General features: G+C 39.4%; 1 protein-coding gene across 1 annotated transcript in view; it reads left to right on the top strand.

The window, feature by feature from the left end:
• The window catches only part of DYNC2I1 (dynein 2 intermediate chain 1), a 302,447-nt gene extending 290,983 nt beyond the window's left edge, over positions 1 to 11,464 (top strand). The window contains exon 23 of the mRNA XM_053713831.1: positions 10,997 to 11,464. Coding sequence (XP_053569806.1) covers positions 10,997 to 11,168 — 172 coding nt within the window. The 3' untranslated portion in view covers positions 11,169 to 11,464. The remainder of the gene's footprint in view (positions 1 to 10,996) is intronic.
• Positions 11,465 to 11,955: the final 491 nt, after the last annotated feature.

The raw sequence follows: 11,955 nt of genomic DNA on the forward strand, positions 1-11,955 counted from the left end.
TTCCCTGAAGGCTCAGGGTGTGTGGACTCGGTCGGACTCTCTACTTCCCATCAATATTCTGGAGTTGAGAGCCATATTCAATGCGCTTCAAGCTTGGTCTCATTTGGCTTCGGCCCAATTCATCAGATTCCAGTCGGACAACATCACGACTGTGACTTACATCTATCATCAGGGAGGAACAAGGAGTTCCTTAGCGATGACGGAAGTATCCAAGATAATTCAGTGGGCGGAGGCTCACTCTTGTCTGATGTTGTTGTCTGTCCGCAATTTTCATCTCAGGAGTGGACAACTGGGAAGCGGATTTTTTTGAGCAGACAGACGTTTCATCCAGGGGAATGGGAACTCCATCCGGAGGTCTTTGTCACTCTGATGCTCAGATGGGCCATACCGGAGCTGGATCTTATGGCATCTCGTCAGAAAGCCAAGCTCCTGAGATACGGATCCAGGTCCAGGGATCCTCAGGCCGAACTGATAAATGCCTTGGCAGTTCAACCTAGCTTATGTGTTTCCACCGTTTGCTCTCCTTCCCCAGGTGATTGCTCGGATCAAACAGGAGAGGGCTTCGGTGATTCTCATCGCTCCTATGTGGCCTCGCAGGACTTGGAAAGCCGATCTGGTGCACATTTCCTCTCTGCCACCGTGGAAGCTTCCATTGAGGCAGGGCCTTCTCATTCAGGGACCCTTCCATCATCCGAATCTAGTTTTTCTGCAGCTGACTGCTTGGAAATTGAACGCTTGATTTTATCTAAGCAAGGGTTCTCTGATTCGGTCATTGATACTTTGATCCAGGCGCGTAAGCCTGTTAATAGAAAGATTTACCATAAGATATGGCGTACATATCTTTCTTGGTGCAAATCCAAGGGCTACTCATGGAGTAAGTTTAGGATTCCTAGGATTTTATCTTTTCTCCAAGAAGGATTGGAGAAAGGGTTATCGGCAGGTTCCTTAAAGGGAAAGATTTCTGCTTTATTTCTTTTACAAGATATGACGAGTCCACGGATTTCATCCTTGTGGGATTAAACCTCCTGCTAGCAGGAAGTGGCAAAGAGCACCACAGCAGAGCTGTATATATAGCTCCTCCCTTCCCCTCCCCCTCCAGTCATTCTCTTTGCCTGTGTTAGTGATAGGAAGAGGTAAAGTGAGGTGTTAGTTTTAGATTCTTCAGTCAAGAAGTTTTTTATTTTAAAATGGTGCCAGTGAGAACTATTTTCCTCAGGGAGAAATTGTCAGACTATAACTTCCCAAGAGGAGTGGAGACATCTTATTTTCTGCCCTGATGTTGATGATCTTAGCAAATGTTATCTAAGATCCATGCTGGTTCCCACAGAGCAGTTGAAGGTAGTGTAAAGGAAATATCTTCAGTGTGGAGAACCGTGTCATGCTACAAGCAGCATTGAGGTATGTTCAGTCATTTGTTTCTGGGGAGACTTGATGCATCAGAACAGGCTGACATTATTCCCTATCTGGGGAGGGTAAATCAGTATGCACTACATGTATAGTAATGGTGTACCTGGAATTCCTTTATACTAACTGCTAAATGTGTCTAATATCATTTGTGATAAATTATTTGGTATGGGGAAGGATTGGAGAAAGGGTTATCAGCAAGTTCCTTAAAGGGACAAATCTAGCCTGTGTTTAGACCAATTGCTCCACCCTGGAGTTTGAATTTAGTTCTTAATGTTCTTCAAGGGGTTCCATTTGAACCCATGCATTCCATAGATATTAAGTTGTTATCTTGGAAAGTTTTATTTTTGGTTGCTATTTCCTCTGCTCGTAGAGTTTCTGAGCTTTCAGCGTTACAATGTGACTCGCCTTATCTTATCTTCCATTCTGATAAGGTGGTTTTACGTACCAAACCTGGGTTCCTTCCTAAGGTTGTTTCAAATAAGAATATTAATCAGGAAATTGTTGTTCCTTCATTATGTCCTAATCCTTCTTCTAAGAAGGAGCGTCTGTTGCATAACTTGGACGTGGTTTTTACTTGCAGGCGACTAAGGAATTCCATCAATCATCTTCATTATTCATTGTTTTTTCTGGAAAGCGTAGGGGCCAGAAAGCTACCTCTCTTTCTTTTTGGCTGAAGAGTATCATCCGTCTGGCATATGAGACTGCTGGACAGAACTACGACTCATTCTACTAGGGCTGTGGCTTCCTCATGGACATTTAAAAACGATGCTTCTGTTGAACAGATTTGCAAGGCTGCAACTTGGTCGTCTCTTCACACTTTTTCCAAATTTTACAAATTTGATACTTTAGCTTCTTCTGAAGCTGTTTTTGGGAGAAAGGTTCTTCAAGCAGTGGTGCCTTCCATTTAGGTTCCTGTCTTGACCCTCCCTTTCATCCGTGTCCTATAGCTTTGGTATTGTATCCCACAAGTAAGGATGAAATCCGTGGACTCGTCATATCATGTAAAAGAAAAGGAAATTTATGCTTACCTGATAAATTTATTTCTTTTATGATATGGCGAGTCCACGGCCCACCCTGTCATTTTTAAGACAGGTATATACTTACTTTTATTAAACTTCAGTCACCTCTGCACCTTTGGCTTTTCCTTTCTCTTCCTAACTTCGGTCAAATGACTGGAGGGGGAGGGGAAGGGAGGAGCTATATATATACAGCTCTGCTGTGGTGCTCTTTGTCACTTCCTGCTAGCAGGAGGTTTAATCCCACAAGTAAGGATGAAATCCGTGGACTCGTCATATCGTAAAAGAAATAAATTTATCAGGTAAGCATAAATGTCCTTTTTGCTACACAAACGTCTGGCAGATATTCCAGATGTTCAATCTTTTTGTCAGGCTCTGACTAGAATCAGACCTGTGTTTAGACCTATTGCTCCTCCTTGGAGTTTGAATTTAGTTCTTAAGGTTCTTCAAGGGGTTCCATTTGAACCTATGCATTCCATAGATATTAAGTTGTTATCTTGGAAAGTTTTATTGTTGGTTGCTATTTCTTCTACTCGCAGAGTTTCTGAGCTTTCAGCATTACAATATGATTCTCCTTATCTTCTTTTTCCTTCCGATAAGGTAGTGTTGCGTACCAAACCTGGTTTTCTTCCTAAGGTTGTTTCCATCAGAAATATTAATCAGGAAATTGTTGTTCCTTCATTGTGTCCTAATCCTTCTTCAGAGAAGGAGCGTCTGTTGCATAATTTGGACGTAGTCCGTGCCCTGATGTTTTACTTGCAGGCGACTAAGGAATTTCGTCAATCATCTTCATTATTTATTGTTTTTTCGGGAAAACGTAGGGGTCAGAAAGCTGCGGCTACCTCTCTTTCTTTTTAGCTGAGGAGTTTCTTCCTGAGCTAATTACGGCTCATTCCACTAGGGCTGTGGCTTCCTCATGGGCATTTAAAAATGATGCTTCTGTTGAACAGATTTGCAAGGCTGCTACTTGGTCGTCTCTTCACACTTTTTCCAAATTTTACAAAGTTGATACTTTTGCCTCGTCTGAGGCTGTTTTTGGGAGAAAGGTTCTTCAAGCAGTGGTGCCTTCCATTTAGGTTCCTGTCTTGACCCTCCCTTTCATCCGTGTCCTATAGCTTTGGTATTGTATCCCATAAGTAAGGATGAAATCCGTGGACTCGTCATATCTTGTAAAAGAAAAGGAAATTTATGCTTACCTGATAAATTTATTTCTTTTACGATATGACGAGTCCACGGCCCACCCTGTCATTTCCTAAGACAGGTCTTTATTTTTGTTAAACTTCAGTCACCTCTGCACTTCGGCTTTTCCTTTCTCTTCCTAACTTCGGTCGAATGACCTGAGGGGGAGGGAAGGGAGGAGCTATATATACAGCTCTGCTGTGGTGCTCTTTGCCTTCTCCTGCTGACCAGGAGGCGATATCCCATAAGTAAGGAAGAAATCGGTGGACTCGTCATATCGTAAAAGAAATAAATTTATCAGGTAAGCATAAATTTCCTTTTCTTTCATGTAATTGGCAAGAGTCCATGAGCTAGTGACGTATGGGATATCAAATACCCAAGATGTGGAACTCCACGCAAGAGTCACTAGAGAGGGAGGGATACAAAATAAACAACAGCCATATGCTTAAAAATTAATCCACAACCCAAAATATAAGTTATTCTCATGAAGAAAAGAAAAACTTAAAACATCAGCAGAAGAATCAAACTGAAACAGCTGCCTGAAGAACTTTTCTACCAAAAACTGCTTCTGAAGAAGCAAATACATCAAAACGGTAGAATTTAGTAAATGTATGCAAAGAGGACCAAGTTGCCGCTTTGCAAATCTGATCAACTGAAACTTCATTCTTAAAAGCCCACGAAGTGGAGACTGATCTAGTAGAATGAGCTGTAATTCTCTGAGGTGGGGCCTGACCCGACTCTAAATAAGCTTGAAGAATCAAAAGCTTTAACCAAGAAGCCAAAGAAATAGCAGAAGCCTTCTGACCTTTCCTAGAACCAGAGAATATAACAAATAGACTAGAAGTCTTTCTGAAATCTTTAGTAGCTTCAACATAACATTTCAAAGCTCTCACCACATCCAAAGAATGCAAGGATTTTTCCAAAGAATTCTTAGGATTAGGACACAAGGATGGGACAACAATTTCTCTACTAATGTTGTTAGAATTCACAACCTTAGGTAAGAACTTAAATGAAGTCCGCAAAACCGCCTTATCCTGATGAAAAATCAGAAAAGGAGATTCACAAGAAAGAGCAGAAAGCTCAGATAGTCTTCTAGCAGAAGAGATGGCCAAAAGGAACAACACTTTCCAAGAAAGTAGTTTAATGTCCAAAGAATGCATAGGCTCAAATGGAGGAGCCTGTAACGCCCTCAAAACCAAATTAAGAAACAAACAAAAAAACAGTGAATATCAGGAAGATTAGCAATCTTTCTGTGAAATAAAACAGAGCAGAGATTTGTCCCTTCAAGGAACTTGCAGACAAACCCCTATCCAAACCATCCTGGAGAAACTGTAAAATTCTAGGAATTCTAAAAGAATGCCAAGAGAATTTATGAGAAGAACACCATGAAATGCAAGTCTTCCAAACTCGATAATAAATCTTCCTAGAGACAGATTTACGAGCTTGTAACATAGTATTAATTAGAGAAACCTCTTTGACTTAGCACTAAGCGTTCAATTTCCATACCTTCAAATTTAATGATTTGAGATCCTGATGGAAAAACAGACCTTGAGATAGTAGGTCCGGCCTTAACAGAAGTGGCTAAGGTTGGCAACTGGACATCCGAACAAGATCTGCATACCAAAACCTGTGGGGCCATGCTGGAGCCACCAGCAACACAAATGATTGTTCCATGATGATTTTGGAGATCACTCTTGGAAGAAGAACTAGAGGCGGGAAGATATAAGCAGGTTGATAACACCAAGGAAGTGTCAGCGCATCCACTGCTTCCGCCTGAGAATCCCTGGACCTGGACAGGTATCTGGGAAGTTTCTTGTTTAGATGAGAAGCCATCAGATCTATTTCTGGAAGACCCCACATCTGAACAATCTGAGAAAACACATCCGGATGGAGAGACCACTCCCCTTGATGTAAAGTCTGACGGCTGAGATAATCCGCCTCCCAATCGTCTACACCTGGGATATGAACCGCAGAAATTAGACAGGAGCTGGATTCCGCCCAAACAAGTATCTGAGATACTGCTTTCATAGCTTGGGGACTGTGAGTCCCACCCTGATGATCGACATATGCCACCGTTGTGATATTGTCTGTCTGAAAACAAATGAACGGTTCTCTCTTCAACAGAGGCCAAAACTGAAGAGCTCTGAGAATTGGCACGGAGTTCTAAAATATTGATTGGTAATCTCGCCTCTTGAGATTTCCAAGCCCCTTGGGCTATCAGAGATCCCCAGACAGCTCCCCAACCTTAAAGACTCGCATCTGTTGTGATCACAGTCCAGGTTGGCCGAACAAAAGAGGCCCCTTGAACTAAACGCTGGTGATTTAACCACCACGTCAGAGAGTGTCGAACATTGGGATTTAAGGATATTAATTGTGATATCTTTGTATAATCCCGGCACCATTGATTCAGCATGGAAAGCTGGAGAGGTCTCATGTGAAAATGAGCAAAAGGAATCGCGTCCGACGCTGCAGTGATGAGGCCTAAAACTTCTATGCACATAGCCACTGAAGGGAATGACTGAGACTGAAGGTGCCGACATGCTGCAACCAATTTCAAATGTCTCTTGTCTGTTAGAGACAGAGTCATGGACACAGAATCTATCTGGAAACCTAAAAAGGTGACCCTTGTCTGAGGAATCAAGAAACTTTTTGGTAAATTGATCCTCCAACCATGTTTTCGAAGAAACAACACTAGTTGATTTGTGTGAGATTCTGCAGAACGTAAAGACTGAGCTAGTTTCAAGATATCATCCAAATAAGGAAACACTGCAATACCCTGTTCTCTGATTACAGAGAGTAGGGCACCTAGAACCTTTGAAAAGATTCTTGGAGCTGTTGCTAGGCCAAATGGAAGAGCAACAAATTGGTAATGCTTGTCTAGAAAAGAGAATCTCAGGAACTGATAATGTTCTGGATGAATCGGAATATGAAGGTAAGCATCCTGCAAGTCTATTGTAGACATATAATGTCCTTGCTGAACAAAAGGCAGAATAGTCCTTATAGTCACCATCCTGAAAGTTGGTACTCTTACATAACGATTCAAAATTTTCAGATCCAGAACGGGTCTGAATGAATTTTCTTTCTTTGGGACAATGAATAGATTTGAATAAAACCCCAGACCTTGTTCCTGAAAAGGAACCGGCATGATTACCCCTGAAACCTCCAGGTCTGAAACACACTTCAGGAAAGCTTGAGCTTTTACTGGATTTACTGGGATGTGTGAGAGAAAAACATCTTCTCACAGGAGGTCTTACTCTGAATCCTATTCGGTACCCCTGAGAGACAATGCTCTGAATCCATTGATTTTGGACAGAATTTGCCCAAACATCCTTGAAAAACCTTAATCTGCCCCCTACCAGCTGAGCTGGAATGAGGGCCGCACCTTCATGTGGACTTAGGGGATGACTTTGGTTTCTTAAATGGCTTGGATTTATTCCAATTTGAGGAAGGCTTCCAATTGGAAACAGTTTACTTGGGGGAAGGATTAGGTTTTTGTTCCTTATTTTGACGAAAGGAACAAAAAGGATTAGAAGCCTTAGATTTACCCTTAGGTTTTTTTATCCTGAGGCAAAAAAACTCCCTTCCCCCCAGTAACAGTTGCAATAATAGAATCCAACTGAGAACCAAATAAATTATTACCTTGGAAAGAAAGAGATAGTAATCTAGACTTAGATGTCATATCAGCATTCCAAGATTTAAGCCACAAAGCTCTTCTAGCTAAAATAGCTAAAGACATGGATCTAACATTAATTTTGATAATATCAAAAATTGCATCACAAATAAAATGATTAGCATGTTGAAGTAAACGAACAATGCTATATAAGTCAGAATCCAATTCTTGTTGCATTAAATTCTCCAACCAAAAAGTTGAAGCAGCTGCAACATCAGCCAAAGAAATTGCAGGCCTAAGAAGATGACCTGAATATAAATAGGCTTTCCTTAGATAAGATTCATGCTTCCTATCTAAAGGATCTTTAAAGGAAGTACTATCTTCCATAGGAATAGTGGTTCGTTTAGCAAGAGTAGAAATAGCCCCATCAACTTTGGGGATCTTTTCCCAAAACTCTATTGAAATTGCTGGTAAAGGATACAATTTTTTAAACCTTGCAGAAGGATTAAAAGGAGTACCCGGCTTATTCCATTACTTAGAAATCATATCAGAAATAGCATCAGGAATAGGAAAAACCTCTGGAGTAACCACAGGAGGTTTAAAAACAGAATTTAAATGTTTACTGGTTTTAATATCAAGAGGACTAGCTTCCTCAATATCCAAAGTAATTAACACTTCTTTTAACAAAGAACGCATATACTCCATTTTAAATAAATAAGTGGATTTGTCAGTGTCAATATCTGAGGAACGATCTTCTGAATCAGATAGATCCTCATCAGAGGTGGATAATTCATTATGTTGTCGGTCATTTGAAATTTCATCAACTTTATGAGAAGTTTTAAAAGACCTCTTATGCTTATTAGAAGGCGGAAATGCAGACAAAGCCTTCTGAATAGAATCAGTAGCAAATTCTTTAAAATTCATAGGTATATAATGTACATTAGAAGTTGAAGGAACTGCAACCGGCAATGTGCTATTACTGATGGACACACTATCTGCATGTAAAAGTTTATCATGGCAACTAATACAAATGACATTAGGAGATATAATCTCCACAATTTTACAACAAATGCACTTAGCTTTGGTAGAACCGATGTCAGGCAGCAAAGTTCCAACAGATACTTCTAAAGCAGGATCAGATTGAGACATCTTGCTCAATGTAAAAGAAAAAACAACATATAAAGCAAAATTATCAATTTCCTTACATGACAGTTTCAGGTTGGGGAAAAATGCAAATAGCATAGCCCTCTGACATAGAAAAAAGGCAAGAGGCAAACAGCAATGGGGCAAATAATTAATGAAAAAGGTTTGGCGCCAAGTATGACGCACAACGTAACTGAAAATGACACACTTGCGTCACTAACGACGCAACCCTGTGTGAAACCTCTGCTTCAATTACGATGCCGGAAATGACGAACTTGCGTCAACGGACGTGCATTTCGCGCCAAAAAATTCTCGCGCTAAGAATGACGCAATAAAGTGTAGCATTTGGCGCACCCGCGAGCCTAAGTCAGCCCGCAATTTGAAACAAGTAGTCAATTGAAAAAAAGGACTAAACCCCAGGTAAGAAAAATATTTCTTAATATTAGCTTTCCCCAAATATGAAACTGACAATCTGCAAAGGAAATACATGAACCTGACTCATGGCAAATATAAGTACAATACATATATTTAGAACTTTATATAAATGCATAAAGTGCCAAAACCATAGCTGAGGTGTCTTAAGTAATAAAAACATACCCAAAGACACCCATCCACATATAGCAGATAGCCAAACCAGTACTGAAACAGTTATCAGTAGAGGTAATGGTATATGAGAGTATATCGTTGATCTGAAAAGGGAGGTAGGAGATGAATCTCTATGACCGATAACAGAGAAACTATGAAAAAGACCCCCGTTAGGAAAATCATTGCATTCAATAAGTGATACTCCCTTCACGTCCCTCTGACATTCGCTGTACTCCGAGAGGAATCGGGCTTCAAAATGCTGAGAAGCGCATGTCAACGTAGAAATCTTAGCACAAACTTACTTCACCACCTCCATAGGAGGCAAAGTTTGTAAAACTGAATTGTGGGTGTGATGAGGGGTGTATTTATAGGCTTTTTGAGGTTTGAGAAACTTTGCCCCTCCTGGTAGGATTGTATATCCCATACGTCACTAGCTCATGGACTCTTGCCAATTACATGAAAGAAAGTTTATTTTTTGACTATACTGTCCCTTTAAAGGCACACAATACACCAATGATAAATAACTTGAAAGTAATGCATCATAACTGTAAAAAGCTTATAAGAAAATATATGAATATATCTATGGATAAAAGAAAGATATTTAACCTCAAAATGTCTTTAGCTCACCAGAGTAAGTGCTCTGTGATTGAGCGATGCACTTTTTACTGTCATCTGCATGGTAACCCCCCCCCCCCCCCCCCAAAAAAAAAAAACTCCAAAACAAATCAGCTTCATCAGTGCTGCGTTCACACTTTGCTTTACTGTAATCTCATGGGATTTTACTGAACTCTCACAAAATGCCATAGTAAACTGAGGAGGGAACTAAAGTTGACTGTGCCTGCACATGCCAGATGCGCATTCCCATGTAAGTATTTGGACTAGCATTCTGATGGGATGGTTCCCTTTACAGTTGTGCCGACAGAGGATATTTTGAGATAAAATATAAGTACAGCTCTGCTCTTTTTAAATACTGGTTACAAATTATTAAGAAAATTTAAAGTGCAAAAAGAAATTGCAATTATTATTGCACATAACTTTTTGTTTAATCCTTGTAGACAGTTAAAGGGACAGTAATGCCAAAATTAAATGTTCATGATTCAGATAGAAAATGCAATATTAAGCAGCCTTCAAATGTACTTTTATTATCACATTTCCTTTGATCTCTTAGTATTCTTTCTTGAAGAATAAACCTGACTACGCTTATAGGAGCGTTGAGATATCTTTAGCAGTCTATGGTAGCAGTATTTGCAACAATGTGTAACATTGTTGTAAACACTGCTGCCAGATTGCTGAAGACACGTGCACACTCCTGAGCTCACCTAGGATTATTCTTTAATAAAGCATGCCAAAAAAATATCTTTCATGATTCAGATTTAGATAGGGCATGTGATTTTAAACAATGTCCAATTTACATCTATTATCTCATTTGTTTTGTTCTTTTGATATCCTTTGTTGAAAATGATACCTAGGTATGCTCAGGAAGTGCTGATTGGTGGCAACAGATATGTCTCACATTATTGGCTCACCCAATGCGTTAACTAGCTCTCAGTAATGCATTGCTGCTTCTTCAACAAAGGATACCAATGGAATTAAGCAAATTAGATTTAATGTCCCTTTAAGTTTCATTTTGACTTTACTGTCCTTTTAAACACACATCTAAAATCAGCTCCAGAGAAGCAGTGCACTACTGAGACATAGCTGAACACATCTGTTGAGCCAATTACAAGATACATATGTATATATCCACCAATCACCAGCTAGATCCCATTAGTAGCATTGCTGCTCCTGAGCCTACCCAGGTATGCTTTTCAACAAAAGAAAACAAGAAAAACAAGAACTTTTGATAGTAGAAGATAATTGAAAAGTCTCTTAAAATTGCATGATATGTGTGAACCATTAAAGTTTCATGTCCCTTTAAGTGCATTGCTAAATTTACATATGAGGGATTGATTGGTTAATTGTTGTGTCAATGTTTGCATTAATGTTCAGAAATGTTAGAAAAGTAAAAAGTATTTTTGTATTATTTGTTAAAAATGTTTGTCCTCTTCCTTCACAGAATACTAAGCATGGCTGCTGTTGGCGAACCAGAGAAAAACAAAAATCTTATGGGTCTAGCTCTGGCAAAATCCTCAGGAAAAGTGGAAATCCAATATATCAATAAAAAGTGGGCCAAACCTCAGCCAAAGGAAATCGAGAAACTTCAGATGATCATTAATGAGATTTTATAACATTTAAAAAAATATTTTGTTAAGCACGAAATTTTGTTTGGGGAAAAAAGATCTATATTTATATAGACTGGTAAAATATTTTTATGAAATAACCAAAATATAATATTTATTGCACATTTTTATACCTATTAGTTATCCTTTTTTTCATAAGCACTTCATTTTTCAGGTTGGCAAATAAAATTGCAGCATTAATGTTCTAGTAAAGTGCATAGATGCTTCAAAGACTGTACTTACCTTGGTGAATTAAGTTTAATAAAGGTGATTTTCAATATTTTTGAGGTGGATTCAGTAGGAAACTTTCAGTGTCATTTGGTCTCCTTTTTTTCACCTAAGTGATCCTGTTTGTTTGCAAAGAAATCCGTCTCCATTTTGTAAATACCTTAAAGGTACTTAAAGGGCCATAATAGTAAGAAAAAAAATAACATGCTCAAATTCCTTAGAGCATGTCATTTTAAGACAAGTGACCCTGCAATGCAATGTGTTTAACCCCTTTGCCGCGCTAGTCACACAGATGATTCATGGAAGTTGGTTGGATCAGCTGCATTTTCTGCTTGGGACCAGCAGTGTTCTGCAACTTCCTAGCAGTATATCTACGATGTGTTTAACCCCTTCACGGAGGGGAACACATAGATTTGCATGGTCGCTAGTCTTAACAAATTATTTTAATTGTTTACTATTTGGGGGGAAGTGAGCTGGACCTGACAATTCATTGCAGCAGACATGTAAGAAATAGAGCTTTAGCCAGTATCTTTTTTTTAGACCTGACTGTCAAACTATAGATATATTT

This window comes from Bombina bombina, chromosome 5 (genome assembly GCF_027579735.1).
Source record: "Bombina bombina isolate aBomBom1 chromosome 5, aBomBom1.pri, whole genome shotgun sequence".
Classification (NCBI taxonomy): Eukaryota; Metazoa; Chordata; class Amphibia; order Anura; family Bombinatoridae; genus Bombina; species Bombina bombina.